The sequence below is a fragment of the Martes martes genome, assembly GCF_963455335.1.
Source record: "Martes martes genome assembly, chromosome: 9".
In the NCBI taxonomy this organism is placed as follows: Eukaryota; Metazoa; Chordata; class Mammalia; order Carnivora; family Mustelidae; genus Martes; species Martes martes.
In genome coordinates this window covers 48,233,269-48,258,431 of record NC_137896.1, presented here as the reverse complement: position 1 = coordinate 48,258,431, position 25,163 = coordinate 48,233,269, and the positions used below count along the sequence as shown (strand labels likewise).

Below are 25,163 nucleotides of genomic sequence, written 5' to 3'. Positions count from 1 at the left end.
TAAGATTTTAAAAAATGTAAGCTACAGTGTGGTATGAGTGTACAGTATAGGAGTCTAAGACAAATGAGAAGGATGTGTTTTATGTGGAATCATGTCAGGTAAGGAAAAGGTAAAGTAGCATTTTGGCCAGTGTCACCACTTATGTTAATGACAGCTCTGTGGTGAAAGATTTTACAATTCAGTTTCCCCTAAGGGACTGCACCTCTCCTGGGCTGGGAAGATGGGGGAGGAGTGATTACATCAGTCCCCTTTTGAGGACATGGACTTCCTTATTGGACCTTACCCAAATGATTTGTGCAGTGTAGCCTTACCATGTGCCTCTGTATTTATCTCTTTTGGGATTCTGCTTGTAAAAGAACCAAAAGGTCAGTCATTCCTGTCAGTTATACTTGTAAACAGTCCTGCTTTACCATATAGATACTTTGTTATGTCTATGGTATTAAAAGACTTTAGGCCACTTAAAGAAAATCGCTTAAGTTACAGCATCCTAGCCTCAGAGTGGCAGTTTGCACAGTTGGGTCATTGACTTTTTTTTTGTTTTTTTTAACAGGATAAAATTCACGTATTTTTAAATGCCCAGTTCATTGGTTTTTAGTATATTCACAAATTTTTGCCAGAATCACCATAATCTAAGCTTAGAACATTTTCATCACTGTTAACACTTAAAAATTGAGGTAAAATTCACATGACGTAAAATTAACCGCTTTAGAGTGTATAGAGTTTAGTGATATTTAGTGTTAGGCAACATGTTCTAGTTTCAAAACTTTTTCATCACCCCATAAAAACATCTTGTACCTATTAAGTAATCACTCCTTATTTCCCCCTCTTACCCAAGTATCTACCAGGGAATGAGTGGATAAACCACTTGTGATACAGGCATACTTCTGAGAAATTGTGTGTTCAGTTTCAGACCACTTTTATCTTAATAATATGAGTCAGATGAAGTTTTTGGTTTCCTAGTGCATAGAAAAGTTGTGTTTATACTATACTGTAATCTGTTAAGTGTGCAATAGCATTATGTCTAGAAAACAATGTACATACCTTTACATTAAGTTAAAAACTAATTTATTGTCCAAGAATGCTAACTGTCATTTGAGCTGCTGACTGATCAGGGTGATGGTTGCTGAAGCCTAAGATGGTTGTGGCAGTTTCTTAAAATAATACAAATTTGACATATCAATTGGCTCTTCCTTTCACAAACAGTTTCTTTATAGCAGGTGATGCTGCTGATAGCACTGATAGGACTTCTTTCAAAATTGGAATCAATCCCCTCCTTTACCAGCTAAGTTTATATGCTATTCTGATTCCCCTGGTCATTCCAAGAATCTTCACAGCCTCTTCACCAGGAGTAGATCCCATATCAAGAAATCACTTTCTTGGTTCATCCATAAGAAGCGACTCTTCATCTGTGAAAGTTTTATCATGAGATTACAGCAACTCATCCACATCTTCAGGCTCCACTTCTGATTCTGGTTCTCTTGCTGTTTCTGCCACATCAGCAGTTACCTCCTCCACTGAATTCTTGAACCTTCAACTTGTAAAAAAAAATATGCAATGTCTGTGAAGCACAGTAAAATGAGATGTGCCAGTATATACTTACAATGGAATTGTACTGAGTCGTGAAAAGAAATGAAGTACTGATCTGTACTGCAGCCTGGATGAGCCTCAAAACATATGCTGAGTGGAAGGAGCCATTCGTGGAGGTCACATACTGTATGATCCCATGTATACGAAATGTACAGAATAACGTCATGATCAAGTTGTTCTGAGTTTTTCCAACTCCGGCCCTGAGGGCTCTAAGTCCTCTCTCTGTCTGCTTGTCCTTAGCAGGTGGTGGTGTTAATGGTGACTGCAGCTTTAGAGCCAGACCTGGCCCTCTGTTGTGCTCCTCCAGTTCTGGCAGTGGGCTGTGGGCACACTTGTCTTTCTCTGACCACTTTTCTCTTTGAAAAGTAGAGATATACATAGTTCCACCTAGCTAGCTACCCACATGAAGCATGTTACATGGCATGTTCTTATTGTCATTGTTTTTATCATTCTTCTTTTCAGACCTCTCAGCAGGTTGCATCAGTTTGCTGTCATGACAGTTTCGCAGCTGATCTATGCCATATGTGCGTTTTCATGCATTGTGCTCTTGCACACTTGACTGGCATCAGTCAGTTGCATTAGAAGACTGTGTGGCCCTGGAGATTGGAGACAGGGCTGGGAGGTAGAGGTTGGCCTGAATTTTCTCTTCCTAGGGTTCCCTTCCAGGAGCCTGGGCACCCTTGGCCTCTCCCAGCTGGGTCTCTGGGATAGATCACCTCCTTTCCCAGGTAGCAAAAGGGAAAGGCTAGCGACCTGGCGTTTTGCCTGGGTAAGGTTTGGGCTCTGAGCCCTGTATGAGTTCAGAGAGGGAAGTTAGGAAGAAAATTCATTTTTGAAGGATTATTAGAAGGAAGATAGACATAGAATAGCATTCTCATTACCAAAGGGGGAAATGTCAAAGGCAAAAGGAAGTGCTCAGTGCTACTCCCTATGCTGTCCTGCTCTGGAAGAGAAAGGAGAAGAAACCAGACTGTACCTTCCACTCTGCTTGGAAAGGGCCTTAGCTCGGCATCCTGGCTCATCATTTACAAGTTCTGCTTTCCACTTTGCTGCAGGATGCAGTATAATAAGGATCTGCTCTCCTTCAGCTTCCAATAACTTGTTTCTGACATCCTTGAGAGCCCTTATCAGTGGCACCTTCGGTGTCTGTCTGTTCCCAATGATTTAGGCATCCTCTAAGATGATGGACATTTCCCCTGCCATGCTCCTCACTGCCTTCTGAGTCCTGACTAGTAGGGTCTTAAACATCTGTTTTTCTACTAAGTCTGTTTAAGGAAATCTGGACAAAATTTTCTATCCTGCTTCTCAGTATTTTTCCTTCCTCTATATGCTGCTCAATTCCAAGCTACTTCTATAGGTTCAGGTATTTGTTGCAGGAACACCCCACTTCCAGGCAACGAAACTAGCTTAATAAGAAAACTAGATTAGTTTTCTATGGCTGCCATGACAAAGGACCCCATACATCACGGCTTAAACAAGAACACTGGATGAACTTGCAGTTCTGACTTTAGGTAGTCCCGGACAGTTCTGCCTGTGCTGAAGTCAAGGTGTCGGCAGGACTGTGTCCCTTTCTGGAGGCACTAGGGGAGAATCTTCTCCTCTCTCCTCTTTTTCTTTCCCTTTGCTTTTCATTTCTACCCAGTAGAAACAGATGCTTTATTTTCTGCCATTTCATTTATTAAAATCATGCATGTTTAAATTGGGCGGGACATTGAGGTTACAAAACCCTGTTTCATAGTGGGGAGCCCATGGGCTTCGTGTGAAGAAACCTGCCTGAAGTGGCATAGCTAGTTGTTGGGGAAGTTAGAGATGGCCTTTAGGCCCCACATTTCTGTACTGTACCTGGAATCAGGTTTATACAGTGGAAGACTAGTCTGTCAAGACTCAAACAAAACACAACCCTTCGATGAAGTGTTTGTTAAGTGTGAGTCTTGATATTTTTTTCTTTAAGTCAACTTTTTTTTTTTTTTTCTGGAGTAGGGAAAGATTCTCCACCTTAGGAGCACATAATTTTATTTGCTTAAAGTTAATCTTGATGTAAGTATATAATAAATTTGAATGCACTTAAAGCAAGTAATGATCCTATGAAGTAGTGAGGAGGCTAAATGTGCTGTTTACCACATGAGTAATGATGTCAGTAAGGATTGTTGGAGAGGTATTTTAGTTACCATTGGTCATTCTTCCAAAAACATCACACAAGATTCCCAAGGCAACTTTTAGATCTTCCCAAGGCTTTAGTAGTGATGACTTGGAACTGTGATTGTATAGATTCTTTGTGAGTAACTGTCAGTATCTGTCAGCCCTCAAAAGGTAGAGAGCTGAGATCTGCTTCTGAATTCTTCAAGGTGTGGTGTGGTTGGCAAAATGACTGGAGAATTGGACTCTAAGCAAGTTGTACTGTGTTCTCTTTGCTTCATGAATTTGTCTTTATCTCTTTTTATCCACCAAATCTGGGAATCTTAGGGACCCATAGGACTGAACGTTGCTGCTTTAAATCCATGTACTAGGAAATAGTGGCTTTTGGTAAACACATCTTCTCTTGTAGACAGGTGTGTTTGCATTACATCATCGCACTCTTTATTCCATTTTTATGTTTACCAGTTCTTTGATTTGCCCTCTTGAAGACTCCACTAGAGGTTTGAAGGTTCAGCTTATCAGACTATCTGGCAAATAACTGATAAGACTTTACCACACAGCTGGAAGATTAAAAAAAAGAACAGAAGCATATTTGCCAATCATAGCAAACAGTCCTAAAGTTTCATCACATGCCACAGAGGTCAGTGGTCTCGCTATGAGACCAGGCTGAAGGCCTGCTCTTGCTTCACAGGCTTTGGGACCAGCTGAGCTTGTCCCATCTCAGCCGCTGCTGATTACCTTTGTATATTCCATCTCTGGCAGCTCCTTTTTTTTTTTAATTAGAATTTATTTTTATTTTTTTTATAAACATATAATGTATTATTAGCCCCAGGGGTACAGGTCTGTGAATTGCCAGGTTTACACACCTCACAGCACTCACCATAGCATGTACCCTTCCCAATGTCCATAACCCCACCACCCTCTCCCTCCCCCACTCCCCCCAGCAACCTTCAGTTTTGTGAGATTAAGAGTCTCTTATGGTTTGTTTCCCTCCCGATCCCATCTTGTTTCACTTACTCTTTTCCTACCCCCAACCCCCCCATGTTGCATCTCCACTTCCTCATATCAGGGAGATCATATGATAGTTGCCTTTCTCCGATTGACTTATTTCGCTAAGCATAATACCCTCTAGTTCCAAACACATCATCACGAAAGCAATATTTCATTTCTTTTGATGGCTGCATAGTATTCCATTGTGTATATATATACCACATCTTCTTTATCCATTCATCTGTTGATGGACATCTAGGTTCTTTCCACAGTTTGGCTATTGTGGACATTGCTGCTATAAACATTTGGGTGCACATGCCCCTTTGGATCACTATGCTTGTATGTTTAGGGAAAATACCCAGTAGTGCAATCGCTGGGTCGTAGGGTAGCTCTATTTTCAACTTTTTGAGGAACCTCCATGCTGTTTTCCAGAGTGGCTGCTCCAGCTTGCATTCCCACCAGCAGTGTAGGAGGGTTCCCCTCTCTCTGCATCCTCGCCAGCATCTGTCATTTCCTGACTGGTTAATTTTAGCCATTCTGACTGGTGTGAGGTGGTATCTTATTGTGGTTTTGATTTGTATTTCCCTGATTCTGGCAGCTCCTTTAGTGGCCGTGTGTTCCGAGTGACCTTCTTGATGCTGGCTGTCTCCCTCACCGTTCCCCTGCTCGGAGCCATGCTGCTCCTGGAGTCTCCCATAGACCCACAGCCTCTCAGGTGAGCTGTCCTGGTCATTCTTGGGAGGGCTTGCTTGGCAAGGGTAGGGTGGGATAATGTCTAGGATAACCAATTTGTTCTGAAGGGTAAGTTACTAGGAAAGAGAGATATTTGTGATTTCTTTAATGCTTGAGTTTTGTGTGGAATCAGGTGTTACACAATATATGAATGGTATTGTTCATGATAAGATTTCAAAAACAAAAATGAAAAACCGCAGATAAAACCCAGAAAAATCCCAAATAAGAGAAGTTTATGTGTTAATTAACATGAATTCATTTGAAGTGGCAAAAGCACACACAAAGGTTAAGTTACTTTGTTTAAATTTTGTAAGTACTGATTTTTTCAAAAGCCTTATAATTAGTATTCTGTTTTTCCTAAGTTACCTCTCTTTGGTGGGCATCTATGAGTAATGCAGTCCATTATAACTTGAAAAAAATAGTATATACCTAGGACCCTATAAAATGTATTCACATTCGTAATTATAGTAATGCAGATCCAGGCTCTTAATGGTGTGATGATTTATGACATTGATTTGAGCTTATGCCGAAAGGGTTGCACAATCTGGTTTGACAAGTAAATTCCCCTTTGCTCTTGAACTTTCCAGAGAGGTGAAGCTTTTGGAAGTTTATTTTAAGTGAGTTTAAAAACTTTAGGCGAGAACTGTGTCCCATTATAGAGTGAATATAACATTGAATAATGTTGTAAGTGTTTTATAAATAAAAATTAAGGCTTTATATTGTACTCAGTTCACTGAGAATGTATTCAGCATCTAGAATGCTTAAGGTAGGTAGCTGAATACAAAGATACAAAGAGGACACAGTTCTACCTTAGATTGACATTTGTATACAAGAGCCAACTTTTTCTATTGCTGGATTTAGAATTAGTAAATGTATATGGTGCTGTTAAAACATAATTAACTTCATAACATTGGGATTGGGTGAAAGCCTAGGTATTGTAGACCCATGACAGTGTTGACTTCTAAGTCCTGGTGTGTTGGTGGACCTCTCCAGGTGTCTTCTGGCTGAGCTAGGCCCAAGGGCATACTTGATGTCCTGCCTGGTGGGGAGGCTCTCAGGACACATTGTGGGTGATAGGGGTTCTCTCTTGCTAACCCCTGTCAACATGTAGAAGGATGTGGCTCAACTTACCCCAAATAGAAACTGATGTGGGGTTTTCTGAATAATCTAGTTGGCTAAGGTGGGAGTGTGAACTGTGTCCACAGCTGGGCATCAAAGTCTGGACTGGGGAGTTAGCCTTGGAGAAGAGCAGGAAAGTGAAAAGAACAGGGGAACATGGAGCTTCAGTGACTGGAGACCTTTGATCTCAGTAGAGGTGAATTTATATGTGGAAAGAAATTCAAAGGAAAGACAGGTGTGTGCTCCTGACCAGAAACTGAAAGGGAAAGTGGCCCACTAAGGGTTTGAAATTGTACTAAGTGCGTTCTGTCTGTAGAGTAAATGAGCCTTGTGAGGAGGGGAGGGAGGAGAAGCCCAGTGAGACCAGCGTGACTGACAGGGATCTTTCCCATGCTCAGACTTAGGAAGTGACTTGCTCAAAAATTGGAAGGGGCAACCCCAAAATGCAGAACAAAAGCAGAAGACTGGAGGAGGTAGAAGAACAGAAATGAGCTGAGGTTTGGAGGAAAATGCTAACAGCAGCAGCAAAAAGGGCTTCTTTCAAACTCTATTCAGAGCAAAAAGCAAGGAAGGGAAATACACTGACTGGAGCAAGTGGGTGGTTGCAGTATTAACGCTGACGGGAGAGCAGAGCTCTCAGCTTCTGCTGCATCTCTGTTCTCTCCACCAGCGGGTGCCGTGGGAAACAGGATCCGGCCAGCTGGCCAGGAGGGAGGATGGCTGACGGAAGTGCCTCAGAGAGTCTACCTCTGGTGTCCATGTCCTCTGGGGGGAGAGCTGAGACCACACTCAGCAATCGCCAGGAAATCACAGAGAAAAATGAAGATGGGTGCAGGCCCCTCCAGAATGGACTATTATGCAGTTGGTTTCAGTTATAGGGAGCAGTCACCAGGAAGGTTGCAGGGCCTTGTCAAAAACCTGCCATGCAAGGCACCCTTCTTTCTTCCTTGTTTGGAAAATGTGCAGACTATGGTAGATAGGACATACAAGACATTCTGATTTTGGGAGGATTTTGGTCAGTTCTTTCAGGATACATTCGACACATGAAGTTAATGGGACTTAATAAGAGTTAGCAGCACTTGGGAGTTAACAGGGAGCTGTTAAGAGTTTATGAGTTCACAGGCTTTAACAAGGGTCCATGTGGCCTGGCTGGCCTTCCTGAGGCCATTCTTCCTTGATGCTTCTGCTGCTCAGGCTGCAAGAGTTGGGGCCCTTTCTTGCCCATCCCTTGCATTTTCTCATATGAGTTTTCTTCTTGCGTCCCTATTGAGATAATACTCAGGCTGCTTGTTGGCAGGGATGGTGCATGATATACTGATTAGGTTGATGCTACAAATATTTCTCGAGGACTTCCTTTGTATAGGGAATTAGGCAAGGTCAAGGATTGGGCAGAAGGGGGTGGCTGAGTCTTGGGTGTACTGTGCTCTATCCTTGGGCTGTATATGCTTGTCTGTGTTGTTCAGTCTTCACGTGCGCCTAGGGAGGGCTGACCTTCCCAAGGTCAGAATTCAAACCTAGCTATGTCCATCTCTATATCCTAGGCTTTTCTCAACAAAGTATGCAGGTTGCAGCCCTGCTCTCTTCATTTAGAAGTAAAACTCGTAGCTTTATTAGGTAGATACTTATCTAATAACTTTATTAACTTAATATCTTTTAATAACTTTATTAACTCCTAGTTAAATCATGATTTTTTCTTCTTTTAAAGCAGGTGAAAGCCATAACTGGGAGGCAGGGTAGAGTGAAAGGGTGGGGTGGGGGGGTTTAATTCAGAGGAAATTGTGCTGTGTCCTAAGCACATGCCTGACTCAGAGGAGGCAGTAGGTGTTCTGCTGGAAAGGGAAGGGTTGGGCAAGACAGGGAAGCTGCTTTATCATTCGACAGCTTCAGCCACCCCTTCCCTCTTGGGTCTCCCACTCTGGAAGGGTGGCTAGGAAACTGCCCTGCTTGAGGGCAAGGTAGGATGGGAATTGGGAGATATTCTCCCTCTGTGCCCTTTCCTTCCCTTCTTCCTCCTTCCCACAGTGTTGGTTGGGAACCTCCTATATGGTAGGTGCTTGAGATATAGCAGTGAAAAACACAAACAAATCCCTGATTTCATGGGCCATGTGTTCTAGTGGGGATAGACAGTATATGCAACACAGAAGTGAGAAGCTGCTAAGTGCTATAGAGAAAATAGAGTGTCAAGAATTGGGCTTTGGGGGGACATCCGGTGTATTATATTGGGTGGTCAGAGCAGGCCTTCCTGAGAAGGTGAGGGCAGAGCACAGAGGAGCTGGTGCCAAGGATTTAAGGGCGGGAAGTGCCTGTTAGGTCAGGAACCAGCAGGGAGGGCCCTGTAGAGGGCAGAGTGAACAGGAGGAGAAGACCTGAGAGAGGGGACTGGCTAGACTGCAGGGAGAAGGGCACCCCTGCAAGGCCCTAGGCTCTAGCTGAGATGGGGCCATTGCAGGGCTGTGAGAGCCAAACGCTGTGTTCTGAATGTATTTCACAAGGTGCACAGTGCTGGGTTGAGGATATACATTGTAGAGAATATGGAGGAGGCAGGGGCCAGAAGATGGTGGCCTGGACCAGGGTGGTAGCAGAGGATATGGGGAGAGGATCTTCAACCATGTCTGCCTTCTGAGAGTGCCACCAGCAGGATTTGAAGGCTGAGAAGGACCAGCAGAGAGGGAAGATCCCTGGAGCTCAGTCTGTTGTCAGAGGAAGGGTTCAGGGCCCAGTGGAAGCTTGCTTCAGAGAGAAACCTGGCTGGGCCCTGAGAGGGACAAGCAGGAGGCAGAGAGCACCTTGTGCTGGATGATAGGCTGGTGACACCAGGGACAAACTCTTCTCATTTCTTCTGTTTTCTCTGTGAAGTAAGAAGCAAGGCTATCAGCTGTGGGATGTCAGCACCACTCCCCTCTGTCTCAGTTGGATTTTAATGACTGGGCAGACACTGAAAAATAAATGCCAGGGCATGTGAATCAGAAGGTGGGATGAGGTCTAACCTGTGCCAGGGCATTGGACTGAGACTGGAGCTTGGGTAAGTGGAGGCCCCAGATACTCTCAGCTGATTACCAAAGTTCTTGCATTAGCCGTAATCATATTTTAATTTTTTTTAATACTGTAGCCTTTTCTGATCTCCTAGAATGGTGTTTTCTTTAACCTTTGTGTTTCTGGCAACTAAGGATGTTATTGCAACATGCCCTCTTTATCAAAGAGTGGGGAGTTATGCATGAAGGTCCTCAGTAAACACTTTCTTCATGTATTTCTTATAGACAAATCCCTATAATTGCATTATTTTACAGCTTCAAAGAACCCCCTCTCTTGCTTGGTGTTCTGCAACCAAATACGAAGTTACAACAGGCGGAAAGGCTGTTTGAAAATCAACTTATTGGGCCAGAGTCCATAGCAAATATTGGGGGTGAGTAAAGCCCTGGAACTTAAAGGCTCCCTGAGGGGGGATTCTGCCAGAGCAGCCTTGATGCACCCTGCTCCTGGGTGGGGGGGCTCTGACTGTCCTCCTCAGCTGTAGACAGGACCCCTCAGCTCTCTGAGTTACAGGTTTTGAGTTCATGTCTGTGGAGCACTTTATTCTGTTCAAAGTGTTGGGCCCATTAAATTGAAAGGAAAAAGGAAACATACACTGATGTTTAGCTCATTTATGAAAGGTAGGTGTTACTTGATAGGACATTGTTTCTTCATTCAGTTTGTCTTTGCAAAGATTCCATTTCTGAAAAGACTACAAATGAGGGGCACCTGGGTGCCTCAGTCGGTTGGGGGTTGGGCATCTGTTTTCCGCTTAGGTCACGATCCCGGGGCCTGGGATTGAGACCCGAGCTGGCTCCCTGCTTGTGGAGAGTCTGCTTCTCCCTTTCTCTCTCCCTCTGCCTGCTGCTCCCCTTGCTCATGCTAGCTCACACTCTCTTAAATAAATAATCCAAAAAAAAAGAAAAAAGAATACAAATGATTTCCACTGTTATGTTGTTTTGTTTGTTTTGTTTGAAGCTGACTTTGGTGGGTATGCTTAAGGGTAACTCAACTGCTTCAGACTTGCCCAAACCTGAGAGCTAGACATGGATCTGGTTCTAATTCTTGAGACTCTAGCCACTAGGCATTATCTGCCTTTTAGAATGAAGATTAAGCTCCAGAATCAAAAGACACAGTTACTGAGCAGTTGAAGAGCTGAAAATGGTGTGAGGATTTCTGAGCTTTTTGCTGGGGCAGGCCGTCTCGTTGGGCAGTATGGCATGCTTCCATGCAGCGGTGGTAAACTCCTGCGTCTGTGTGTGTGGCTTCGCCTTGGGCAGGGCATGGCGGTCCCTCAGTGGGATGGACCCCTTCTCTCCCCCTGCTGTTGGATGTAGGACCCAGTCTGGTGCCTTTCTGCAAATGTTAGTGGTTTGGCTGGCAGTCAAAATTGTAAGAGGGATAGGCCTTTCATGACAGAACCTTGTATTTCCCTTCAAAAGATACTGACATTTATTAATATAACAAGTTTTGTTTGTTTTATTTTTGGTGAAAAACCAAAATTGATGTTTAAACTGGAACTCCAAGGAATAAGAGTGATCTTTTTTTGTTATCTTTCAAAGAGTGTTTCTCTTGTCCCCTCCCTTTCCTCTTGGGCTGACACCTCATTGCTCCATGGCACCAGGGCTTGCCTTTTTCCTGAAAGGAGTTGGTTGTTCTCTCTGCAAACACTGTTAGGCACAATGGGGGTCTGTTACCCCCCCTGCAAGTGTGCTTAGGCCCCAGGGAACCACTCCTTCCCATCTGCCTTTGGGAGTTGTCCTGGGGGATATAGCTGGCAGTGGAGGAAGGCACTGGCATCAGGAGGGTGCAGGGAGAGTAATCACCAATTAACATACTTTTATTGTTTTAAATAAATTTTATATTATTTTATTTTATTTTTTATGTTCAATTAGTCAACATATAGTACATCATTAGTTTTTGATGTAGTGGTGAGCAATTCTTAGAGCATTTTAGATTCATAGCAAAATTGAGGGGAAGGTGCAGAGGTTTATCATACACCCCACCCCCCACAACCTCTTCTGTTATCCACACTGACACCAGAGTGGAACATGTGTTACAATAGATGAACCTACCCTGACCTGTCATTAGGACATGGAGGCCATGGTTTACCATGGGGCTCACTCTTGGTGTCATATATTTTATAGGTTTGGACAGATGTACGAATGATGTATATCCACCATTATCATATCATACAGAGTAGTTTCATTGTCCTAAAAATCCCCCCAAATCCTCTGAGCTCCACCTGTTTATCCCTACCATCCTGGAACCTCTGGCAACACTTATCTTTCTACTGTTCTCCATAGTTCTACCTTTTATAGAATGTCACAGAATTGGAATCATATAGCATGTAGCCTATTCAGATTGGCTTCCTTCACTTATTAATATGCACTTAAGGTTCCTCCATGTCTTTTCATGGCTTCATAGCTCATTCCTTTTTTTTTTTTTAATTAACATATAAGGTATTATTTGTTTCAAGGGTACAGGTCTCTGATTCACCAGTCTTAACATGATTCACAGCACTCACCATAACACATACCCTCCCCAGTGTCCCTCAACCAGCCACCCCATCCATCCCATCCCCCTCCCCTCCATCAACTCTTCAGTTTGATCCCTGAGATTAAGAGTCTCTCTACGGTTTATCTCCCTCTCTGATTTCATCTAGTTTCATTTTTCCCTCCCTTCCCCTATGATCCTCTGTGTTGTTCCTCAAATTCCTCATATCAGTGAGATCATATGGTAATTGTCTTTCTCTGATTGACTTATTTTGCTTAGCATAAGTTCCACCCATATCATTGAAAATGGCAAGATTTTGTTTTTTGGGTTTCTTTGATGTCTGCTTAATATTCCATTATGTTTATACCACATCTTCTTTATCCATTCAACTGTTGATGGAGATCCAGGCTCTTTCCATATTTTGGCTGTTGTGGACATTGCTGCTATAAACATTGGGGTGCATGTGCCCCTTCAGATCATTACATTTGTATCTTTAGGGTAAATACTCAGGAGTGCAATTGCTGGGTTGTAGGGTAGCTCTATTTTAAACTTTTTGAGGTACCTCCATACTTTTTTCCTGAGTGGCTGCACCAGCTTGCATTCCCACCAACAGTGTAGGAGGGTTCCCCTTTCTCCACATCCTTGCCAGCACCTAGCCATTCTGACTTGTGTGAGGTTATATCTCACTGTGGTTTTGATTTGTATTTCCCTGATGCTGAGTGATGTTGAGCACTTTTTCTTGTGTTTGTTGGCCATCTGGATGTCTTCTTTGCAGAAATGTCTGTTCATGTCCTCTGCCCATTTCTTGATTGGATTATTTGTTCTTTGGGTGTTGAGTTTGATAAGTTCTTTATAGATTTTGGATAGTAGCCCTTTATCTGATATGTCATTTGCAAATATCTTCACCCATTCTGTCAGTTGTCTTTTGGTTTTGTTGACTGTTTCCTTTGCTGTGCAAAAAAAAGCTTTTTATCTTGGTGAAGTCCCAATAGTTCATTTTTGCCCTTGTTTCTCTTGCCTTTGGCAATGTTTCTAGGAAGAAGTTGCTGTGGCTGAGGTCGAAGAGGTTGCTGCCTGTGTTCTCCTCAAAGATTTGAATGGATTCCTGTCTCATATTGAGGTCTTTCATCCATTTTGAGTCTATTTTTATGTGTGGTATAAGGAATTGGTCCAGTTTCATTTTTCTTTATGTGTCTGTCCAATTTTCCCACCACCATTTGTTGAAGAGACTTTTCCATTGGACATTCTTTCCTGCTTTGTCAAAGATTAGTTGACCATAGAGTTGAGGGTCAATTTCTGGGCTGTCTATTCTGTTCCATTGATCTATGTGTCTATTTTTGTGTTAGTACCATACTGTCTTGATGATTACAGCTTTGTAATAGAGTTTGAAGTCTGGAATTGTGATGTTGCCCACTTTAGTTTTCTTTTTCAACATTCCTCTGCCTATTCAGGGTCCTTTCTGGTTCCATATAAATTTTAGGATTATTTTTTCCATTTCTTTGGGAAAAGTTGATGGTATTTTGATAGTAGATTGCTCTAGGTAGCATATTTATTCTTCCAATCCATGCAGCTCATTTCTTTTCAGTAATATTGTGAAATATTGTGAAATATTTGTTTTTACAATCCATGCAGCTTATTCCTTTTTATTGAGGGTAATATTCCATGTGTGAGTGTACCAGTTTATCTATTTACCTACTGAAGGAAATCTTGGTTACTTCCAAATTTTGGCAATTATGAATAAGGTTGCTATAAGCATCCACATGCAGGTTTTTATGTGGACTTATGTTTTCAACTCATTTGGGTGAATACTAAGGAACACAATTGCTGGATTCTAAGAATATATTTAGTTTTTCAAGAAACTGTCAGACTATCTTCCAGAATGGCTGAACCATTTTGCATTCTGACCAGCAATGAAAGAGCATTCCTGTTGCTCTACATCTTCATCAGCATTTGGTGTTGTCTGTGTTTTAGATTTTTGACCATTCTGAGATATGTGTGGTGGTATTTCATTGTTCAGTTTGCAATTCCCTAATGGACATATAATGTTGAGCATTTTTCATATGCTTATTTTCTATTTGCATATCTTCTGTGGTGAGGTATCTAAGACTTTTGGCCATTTACAAAATTAGGTTCATTTTCTTATTGTTGATTTTAAGAGTTCTTTGTGTATTTTGGATAACAATTCCTTTATCAGATGTATATTTTGCAAATATTTTTTCCCAGTCTGTGGCTTGTTTTCTAATTCTCTTGACAGTGTCTTTCACAGAGCAGAAGTTTCCTTTAATGAAGTCCAACAACAGTTATTTCTTCATCAGTTATGCCTTTACTGTATCTAAAAAGTCATCACCACACCCAAAGTCACCTAAATTTTCTCCTCTAGGAGTTTTATACTTTTGTGCTTTACATTCAGGTCTATCATACATTTTTAGTTAACTGTCATGAAAGGTATAATGTCTGTGTCTAGATTCATTTTTTACATGTGGATGTCCAGTTGTTTCAGCACCATTTGGGGAAAATACAGTCTTTGCTCCATTATATTATAATATATTATATAAGATTATATTGTGAAACATCAGTTGACTAATTTATGTGGGTCTGATTCTGGACTCTATTCTGTTACATGGAATTGTCTTATTCTTTTGCCATTACCATAATATCTTGGTTGCTGTAGCATTTCAGTAAGTCTGGAAGTCAAGTAGTGTCATACCGCTGGCTTTGTTCTTCAATATTTTGTTGGCCATTCTGGATCTTTTTCTTCTCCATAAGAACAGTAGAATCAGTTTTAGGATATATACAAAATAACTGCCTGGGATTTTGATTGGGATTGCTCTGAATCTATGAATCAAGTTGAGAACAACTAAGCTTTTCCACAGTATTGAATCTTCCTTTGGATGGACCTGGAAAATCTTTCCATTTATTTAGTTTTTTTTAAGTTTCTTTTATCAGAGTTTTATATTTTTCCTCATATAGATCTTGTACATATTTTGCTCTATTTAGAACTAAATGTTTTATTCTTTTGGGTGCTAATATAAATGCTATTCTGTTTTTAATTTTAAATTTTACTTGTTCATTTCTAGTATATAGGGAAGCATTTGATTTTTGCATAGTGTCCTTATATCCTGAAACTTTGCTATAATCACTTATTAGTTCTAGGAGTTTTTTTGTTGTTGTTGATTCTTTGGGATATTCTACATAGACAGTCATATCATCTATGAACAAAGACAGATTTATTTCTCCCTTCTCAATCAGTATGCCTTTTATTTCCTTCTTTTACTGCAATAGCCAGGACTTCTAGTACAGTATTGTGGAGGAGTGGTGAAGGGAGGACATTCTTGCTTTTGTTCCTCATTTTAGTAGGAAAACTTCTAAGTTTGTCACCAGTAATTATGATGTTAGCTGTCAGTATATTGTAGATGTTCTTTTCAAGTTGAGGAAGTGCCTTTCTATTCCTAATTTGCTGAAAGTCTTTTTTTCTTTCTTTCTTTTTTTACAGGTTGTGAAACATTATATATTTAGTTCCCTATTTTTTTCTCCATCCTTCTATCACCTAATTTTAACGTACACTACATTAGTTTAATTTAGGGTGAGTTAGATCCCTAGATGATTCTTCTTCTTCTTCTTCTTCTTCTTCTTCTTCTTCTTCTTCTTCTAATGTTAGCTTAGTCATCATACAGTAAGTACATCATTAGTTTTTGATGTAGTGTTCCAGAATTCATTGTTTGCATATAACACCCAGTGCTCCATGCAATACGTACCCTCCTTAATACCCATCACCAGGCTAACCCATCCCCCCACCCCCCCCTCTCTAAAACCCTTAGTTTGTTTCTCAGAGTCCATAGTCTCTCATGGTTCATCTCCCTCTCCAATGCCCCCCCCTTCATTTTTCCCTTCCTTCTCTTAATGTCCTCCATGCTATTCCTTATGTTCCACAAGTAAGTGAAACCGTATGTACTTGACTTTCTCTGCTTGACTTATTTCACTTATCATAATCTCCTCCAGTCCCATCCATGTTGATGGAAAAGTTGGGTATTCATCATTTCTGATGAGTAATATTCTATTGTAAAGTTTTTATCAAGAATGAGTGTTGGAGGGGCACCTGGGTAGCTCAGTGGGTTATCTCAGGGTCCTGAGATCAAGCCCTGCATCGGGCTCTCTGCTCAGCGGGGAGCCTGCTTCCCCCTCTCTCTCTGCTTACTTGTGATCTCACTCTGTCAAATAAACAAATAAAATTAAAAAAAAAAAGAATGGGTGTTAGAGTTTATCAGATGCTTTTCTGCATCTGTAGATATGATCACATGATTTTTCTCTAATCTGTTGATATTATGGATTACTTAAGTGATTTTCTTTTTTTTTTAAGATTTTATTCATTTTTTGAGAGTGAGGGCATGAGCAGGGGCGTGGGGCAGGAAAGAGCAGAGGAAGATAGAAAAGCAGGCAGGAGAGGGGAGAGTCAAGATAGTGGAGGAGTAGCAGACTGAGATGACATCAGGTCACAGGAGATCAGCTAGATAGTTATCAAACCATTCAGAATACCTACAAACCCAATAGGAGATCGAAGAGAAGAAGAGTAGCAGTTCTAGAAACAGAAAATTGACCATTTTCTGAAAGGTAGGACCTGAGAAGAAATGTATCTGAGACAACAGGACGATAGACCATGGCGGGGAGGGCCGGCTCCTGGCAAATGTGGACCGATGGGGCACAAAATCCAACCTTTAGAAGTCTGTCCACTGAGGGACATAGCTCCAGAGGCTAAGCAGGGGTGGAGCTCTCACAGGGACAGTGTTGTCTCAGGTTCCACGGGATCACAGAAGAATCGAGGGTGTCTGAGTGTAGCAGAGCTCACAGGTATCAGAGCAGGGAAGCTGACTAAGAGATGGAGCCGAGGAGTGGGCGCTCAGCTCGGGGTTACCTTAAACTGTGATCCACAGCACAGTCGGGCCCTGCTCTTTGAGCAGGGACCCCACAAGTGGCAGATCCGGGGAGACCCACCTTCCTCTGCCAGAAGAACAGCGCACCAGGAATCTCCTGGGTTTGGAGACTCTAGACGGGGCTGTGTGCCAGAGACAGAAACGCTCAGTCACAGGCTAGGTGAGCTCAAGTGCCGCTGGAGACCAGGGAGATGGGAGTGATTGACTGCTTTTCTCTGTGGGCACACTGAGAAGTAGGGTCCTGAGCTCTGAGCTCCTTCGGGCCAGAGATTGTTAGGCCGCCATTTTTATTCCTGTCCTCTGAGCTCTACAGAAAGCATTCAGGGAACGGAAGCTCCCAAGAGCAAACCCGAGGAGATTACTTAGCCTGGCCCCTGGCAAGGGCAGTGCAATTCTGCCTCAGACAAAGGCATTTGAGAATCACTACCACAGACCCCTCCCCCCAGAAGATCAGCAAGAAAATCTAGCCAAGACCAAGCTCACTGATCAAGAACAACGGAATTCCAGAGGAGGGGAAGGCAAAGCATGGCTTCATGGCTTTCTCCCCATTATTCTTTAGTCTTGCAAAGTTAATTATTTTTTTTAATTTTATTTTTTTCTTATTCTAATTTTTTAACTTTTCCTCTTTCCTTCTTTAACATTTATTAACTAATATATCTTAACAATACCTTTCTAAAAAAAATCTTTTTAAACCTTCATTATTATAGTCATATTTTATCCTTCATTGTATCTGACCTTTTTTTGTATACATATAGGGTTTTTTCTTCTAAAGAATTTTGAGTTATAATTTTTTCTAATAGATCAAAATATACCCTAAATCTAGCACAGGGCTTTGTTCTAGTCTCCAGCCTGAGCAAATTCTCTCCAATTTCTTTTTCTTTCTTTTTCCAACTAACTTACCAATTCCTTTTTTAGAATTTTTTAAAAAAATTTTCTTCTTTACAATCATACTCCATCCCTTCATCATGTTTACCCTTATTTTTGTATATATATGTTTTCCTTTCTTTTAAATTTTGGGAGGTAGTTTCTTCTAAGAGACCAAAGTACACCCTAAATCAAGTGGGTGGCTCTGTTCTATTCATCAGTCAAATATATATATATAGATATTAGAATAATATCTATATATATATATAATATAATAATATCTATATATATATATAGATAGATACATATCTCTCTATCTGTATATAACTTTTTTTTAAAATTTCTTTTTACCCCCTTTCTTCTCCTCCTGATTTGGGGTCTCTTTTGATTTGGTTAGCATACATTTTTCTGAGGTCTTTGCCATGCTTTTAGTATTTTATTCTTTCATTCATATATTCTTATCTGGATAACATGACAAAGCAGAAAAACTCACCACACGGGTGGGGGGGAAGAACAAGAGGCAGTACCAGGGACGCCTGGGTGGCTCAATGGGTTAAAGCCTCTTCGGCTCAGGTCATGATCTCAGGGTCCTGGGATTGAGCCCCACATCGGGCTCTCTGCTCAGCGGGGAGCCTGCTACCCCCCCCCCACCCCCGCCTGCCTCTCTGCCTACTTGGGATCTCTGTGAAATAAATAAATAAAATCTTAAAAAAAAAAAAAAAAGAGGCAGTACCAAAGGCTAGGGACCTAATCAGTATGGACATTGGTAATATGGCAGATCTAGAGTTCAGAATGATGATTCTCAAGGTGCTAGCTGGGCTCGAAAAAGACATAGAAGATAGTAGAGAAACCCTGTCTAGAGAAATAAAAGCCCTTTCTGGAGAAATAAAAGAACTAAAATCTAACCTATATGAAATTTAAAAAGCTATTAATGAAGTGCAATAAAAAATGGAGGCCCTTACTGCAAGGATAAATGAGACAGAAGAGAGAATTAGTGATATAGAAGACCAAATGACAGAGAATAAAGAGGCTGAGCGAAAGAGACAAACAACTACTGGACCGCGAAGGGAGAATTCGAGAGATAAGTGATACCATAAGATGAAACAATATTAGAATAATTGGGATTCCAGAAGAAGAAGAAAGACAGAAGGGGGCAGAAGATATATTGGAGTGAATTATAGTAGAGAATTTCCCTAATATGGCAAAGGGAACAAGCATCAAAATCCAGGAGGCACAGAGAACCCCCCTCAAAATCAATAAAAATCGGTCCACACCCCATCATCTAATACTAAAACTTACAAGTCTTAGTGACAAAGAGAAAATCCGAAAGCAGCCCGGGACAAGAAGTCTGTAACACACAATGGTAAAAATATTAGATTGGCAGCACAGTTGTCCACAGAGACCTGACAGGCCAGAAAGAACTGGCATGATATCTTCAGAGCACTAAATGAGAAAATCATGCAGCCAAGAATACTATATCCACCTAGGTAATCATTGAAAATAGAAGGCGAGATAAAAAGCTTCCAGGACAAACAAAAACTAAAAGAATTTGTAAACACCAAACAAGCCCTACAGGAAATATTGAAAGGGGTCCTGTAAACAAAAAGAGAACCTAAACGGAAAGGAACAGAGACAATATACAGTAACAGTCACCTTACAGGCAGTACAATGGCACTAAATTCATATGTTTCAGTAGTTACCCTGAATGTAAATGGGCTAAATGCCCCAATCAAAAGATACAGGGTATCAGAATGGATAGAAAACCAAACCCCATCAATATGCTGTCTGTAAGAAACTCATTTTAGACCCAAAGACACCTCCAGATTTAAAATGAGGGGGTGGAAAACAATTTACCATGCTAATGGACATCAAAAGAAAGCTGGGATGGCAATCCTTATATCAGATAAATTAGATTTTAAGCCAAAGAGTATCATAAGAGATGAGGAAGGACACTAAATCATACTCAAAGGGTCTGTCCAACAAGAAGATCTAACAGTTTTAAATATCTATACCCCTAAAATGGGAGCAGCCAACTATATAAACCAATTAATAACAAAATCAAAGAAACACATCAACAATAATACAGTAATAGTAGTGGACTTTAACACCCCCCTCACTTTAATGGACAGATCATCCAAGCAAAAGGTCAACAAGGAAATAAAGGCCTTAAATGACACACTGGCCCAGATGGACATCACAGATATATTCAGAACATTCCATCCCAAAGCAACAGAAGACACATTCTTCTCATGCACATGAAACATTCTCCAGAATAGATCACTTCCTGGGTCACAAATCAGGTCTCAACTGGTTCCAAAAGATTGGGATCATATCCCTGCATATTTTCAGACCATAATACTCTGAAGCTAGAACTCAATCACAAGAGGAAAGTTGGAAAGAACCCAAATACATGGAGGCTAAAGAGAATCCTACTAAAGAATGAATGGGTCAACCAGGAAACTAAAGAAGAATTGAAAAAGTTCATGGAAACAAATGTAAATGAAAACACAACTGTTCAAAATCTGTGGGACACAGCATAGGCAGTCCTGAGAGGAAAGTATATAGTGATACAAGCCTTTGTCAAGAAACAAGAAAGGTTTCAAGTATACAACCTAACCCTACACCTAAAGAAGCTGGAGAAAGAACAGCAATGAAAGCCAAAAACCAACAGGAGAAAAGAAATAATAAAGATCAGAGCAGATATCAATGAAATAGAAACCAAAAGAATGGTAGAACAGATCAATGAAACTAGGAGCTGGTTCTTTGAAAGAATTAATAAGATTGATAAACCCCTGGCCAGATTTATCAAAAAGAAAAGAGAAAGAACCCAAATAAATAAAATCATGAATGAAAGAGGAGATATCACAACCAACACCAAAGAAATACAAATAATTATAAGAACACATTATGAGCAACTATACACCAGCAAATTTGACAATTTGGAAGAAATGGATGCATTCCTAGAGATGTATAAACTACCACAACTGAACCAGGAAGAAATAGAAAACCTGAACAGACCCATAACCAGTAAGGAGATTGAAGCACTCATCAAAAGTCTACCAACAAACAAGAGCCCGGGGCCAGACGGCTTCCCAGGGGAATTCTACCAGCCACTTAAAGAAGAATTAATACCTATTCTCTTGAAACTGTTCCAAACAATAGAAATGGAAGGAAAACTTCAAAACTCATTTTATGAGGCCAGCATTATCTTGATCCTCAAACCAGACAAAGACCCCACCAAAAAGGAGAATTGCAGACCAATGTCCTTGATAAACACAGATGCGAAAATTCTCACCAAAATACTAGCCAATAAGATCCAACAGTACATTAAAAGGATTATTCACCATGACCAAGTGGGATTTATTCCAGGGCTGCAAGGTTGGTTCAACATCTGCAAATCAATCAACGTGATACAATACATTAACAAAAAAAAGAACAAGAACCATATGATACTCTCAAAAGATGCTGAAAAAGTATTTGACAAAGTACAGCATCCTTTCTTGATCAAAACTCTTCAAAGTGTAGGGATGGAGGGTACATACCTCAATATCATCAAAACCAACGATGAAAAACCCACATTGAACATCATTCTCAATGGGGAAAAAATGAGAGCTTTTCCCCTAAGGTCAGGAACATGGCAGGGATGTCCACTATCACCACTGCTATTCAACATAGTACTAGAAGTCCTAGTTTTGGCAATCAGACAACAAAAAGAAATCAAAAGCATCTGAATTCAGGCAAAGAAGAAGTCAAACTCTCACTCTTTGCAGATGATGAGATACTTTATGTGGAAAACCCAGAAGACTCCACTCCAAATCTTCTAGAACTTGTACAGGAATTCAGTAAAGTGTCAGGATATAAAAATCAATGCACAGAAATCAGTTGCATTTCTTTACACCAACAGCAAGACAGAAGAATGAGAACTTAAGGAGTCAATCCCATTTACAGTTGCACCCAAAGCCATGAGATACCTAGGAATAAACCTAACCAAAGAGGCAATGTATCTGTACTCAGAAAATATAAAGTACTCATGAAAGCAATTGAGGAGGATACAAGGAAATGAAAAAATGTTACATGCTCATGGATTGGAAGAACAAATATTGTGAAAATGTCTATGCTACCTAAAGCAATCTACATGTTTAATGCAATCCCTATCAAAATGCCATCAATTTTTTTCAAAGAAATGGAACAAATAATCCTAAGCTTTATATGGAGCCAAAAAAGACCTCGAATGGCCAGAGGAATGTTGAAAAAGAAAGCCAAAGTTGGTGGCATCACAATTCCAGACTTCAAGCTCTATTGCAAAGCTGTAATCTTCAAGATATTATGGTACTGGCACAAAAACAAACACATAGTTCAATGGAACAGAATAGAGAGCCCAGAAATAGACCCTCAGCTCTATGGTCAACTAATCTTTGACAAAGCAGGAAAGAATGTCCAATGGAAAAAAGACAGTCTCTTCAACAAATGGTGTTGGGAAAATTGAAAAGCCACATGAAGAAAAATGAAACTGGACCGTTTCCTTATACCATACACAAAAATAGACTCAAAATGGATGAAAGACCTCAAAGTGAGACAGGAGTCTCAAAGTGAGACCTCTGAGGAGAACACGGGCAACAACCTCTTCAACCTCAGCCACAACAGCTTCTTCCTAGAAACATCGCCAAAGGCAAGGGAAGCAATGGCAAAAATGAACTATTGGGACTTCACCAAGATAAAAAGCTTTTTTTGCACAGCAAAGGAAAAAGTCAACAAAACCAAAAGACAACTGACAGAATGGGTGAATATATTTGCAAATGACATATCAGATAAAGGGCTACTATCCAAAATCTATAAAGAACTTATCAAACTCAACACCCAAAGAACAAATAATCCAATCAAGAAATGGGCAGAGGACATGAACAGACATTTCTGCAAAGAAGACATCCAGATGGCCCACAGACACATGAACAAGTGTTCCACATCATTCGGCATCAGGGAAATACAAATCAAAACCACAATGAGATACCACCTCACACCTGTCAGAATGGCTAAAATTAACAAGTCAAGAAACAACAGATGTTGGAGAAGATGCTGAGAAAGGGGAACCCTCTTACACTGTTGGTGGGAATGCAAGCTGGTGCAACCACTCTGGAAAACAGCATGGAGGTTCCTCAAAAAGTTGAAAATAGAGCTACCCTATGACCCAGCAGTCACACTCCTGGGTTTTTACCCTAAAGATTCAAATGTAGTGATCCGAATGGGCATGTGCACCCGAAAGTTTATAGCAGCAATGTCCACAATAGCCAAATTATGGAAAGAACCTAGATGTCCATCAACAGATGAATGAATAAAGTGATATGGTGTATATACACAATGGAATACTATGCAGCCATCAAGAGAAATGAAATCTTACCATTTGCAACAATGTGGATGGACCTTCAGGGTATTATGCTGAGTGAAATAAGTCAATCAGAGAAAGACAATTATCATATGATCTCCCTGATACGAGGAATTTGAGAGGCAAAGTGGAGGTTTGGGGTTAGAGAAAGAAAAAATGAAACAAGGTGGGATTGGGAGGGAGACAAACCATAAGAGTCTCTTAAGCTCACAAAACAAACTTGAAGGTTGCTGCGGGGAGGGGGCTATGAAGAGCGTGATTGGGTTATGGACATTGGGGAGGGTATGTGCTATGGTGAGTGCTGTGAAGTGTGTAAGCCTGATGATTCACAGACCTGTACTCCTGGGGCAAATAATACATTATATGTTAATTAAAAACTTTTTTTAAAAAGGGGAAAAAAAAAAGGAGGAAAGAAAAGCAGGCAGGAGGGAGGAGTAGAGAGCCCTGAGCAGTACTTGATCCCAGGGCCCTGGGACCTGAAGGCAGATGCTTAACCAGCTGAGCCACCCAGGTGCCCTGGATTTTTGCATTTGTATTCATGAGAGATTTTGATCTATAGTTTTTTTGTAATGACTGTCTGGTGTTGGCATTAGACTAATGCTGGCTTCATCGAAAATATTAGCAAGTATTCCCTCCTCTTCTATTTTCTAGAAGAGATTATAGGGAATTGGTGTTGTTTCTTCCTTAATTGTTTAGTAGAATTCATCAGTGAACCCATTGGTAAAAGCTTTATGGTTTTTCTCTTTGGAAGGTTATTTGTTATTGATTCATTTCTTCAATAGATACAGGCCTATTCAAATAGTCTGTTTCTTCTTGTGTGTGTCTTGGCTGATGGCATTTTTTAGAATATTGGTTTATTTCATCTAGGTCACCAAAGTTGTGAACATAGAGCTGTTTATGATATTCCTTTATTATCCTTTTATGTCCACGGAGTCTGTAGGGATGTTCTGTCTTTCATTTCTGATATTGGCAATTTATATCTCCTCTCTTTTTAATTTAGTTAGCCTGGCTAAGCAATTATCATTTATTGATCTTTTCAAAGAACCATCTTTTGGTTTTGTTAATTTTTCTCTTTTGATTTCCTGTTTTCAATTTCATTGATATCTGCTCTAATTTTTATTTATTATTTCTTTCTTCTGTTTACCTTGGGTTTACTTTGCTCTTCTTTTCCTAGTTTCCTAAGATAGATGCTTAGATGATTGATTGTAGATCTTTCTTCTTTCCTAATATATGTATTCAATGCTATAAATTTCTCCCTAAGCACTGCTTTCACTTCATCCCCCATATTTTGAGAAGTTGTACTTTCATTTTCATTTAGTTCAAAATGTTCTCCAGTTTCTCTTGAGATTTCTTCTTCGACCTGTGAGTTAAATAACTTCTAAATAGAAGTGTGTTAATCTTCAGGTATTTCAGGATTTTCCAGCCATCTGTCTGTATTGATTTGTATTTTAATTCCGTTGCGGTCTGAGAGCAGCAATGTATGATTTCTATTCTTTTAAATTTGTTAAGGTGTGTTTTATGGCCCAGATTGTGGTCTGTCTTGCTGAATGTTCTATATGAGCTTGAGAAAAATGTGTATTTTGCTGCATTTGGTTGAGCAGTTGATAGATGTCAATTGTATCCAGTTGATCAATGGTGCTGTTGTGTTCAACTATGTGATTATTGATTTTCTGTCTTTAGAGCTTGTCCATTTCTGATAGAGAGATGCTGAAGTTTTCAGCTCTTGTATTTATCTATTTCTTCTTGCATTTCTATCAGCCTTGCTTCATGGTATTTGATGCTGTTATTAAGCACATATACATTAAATCTTATTATGTCTTCTCGGAAGATTGACCACTACTATATGTAATATTCTTCTTTGTCCCTGATAATGTTTTTTTTTTCTCTGAAGTTGGCTGTGTCCAAGATCAATGTGGCTATTC

At 40.5% G+C, this 25,163-nt stretch overlaps 1 protein-coding gene across 3 annotated transcripts in view; it reads left to right on the top strand.

Annotated features, from left to right (window-relative positions):
• APMAP (adipocyte plasma membrane associated protein) overlaps positions 1–25,163 on the top strand; it is a 149,926-nt gene that overhangs the window by 6,325 nt on the left and 118,438 nt on the right. For all 3 annotated transcript variants that reach the window (XM_080814560.1, XM_080814559.1, XM_080814558.1), the window contains exons 2-3: positions 5,312–5,428; positions 9,852–9,967. In XM_080814560.1, coding sequence (XP_080670686.1) covers positions 5,312–5,428; positions 9,852–9,967 — 233 coding nt within the window. The remainder of the gene's footprint in view (positions 1–5,311; positions 5,429–9,851; positions 9,968–25,163) is intronic.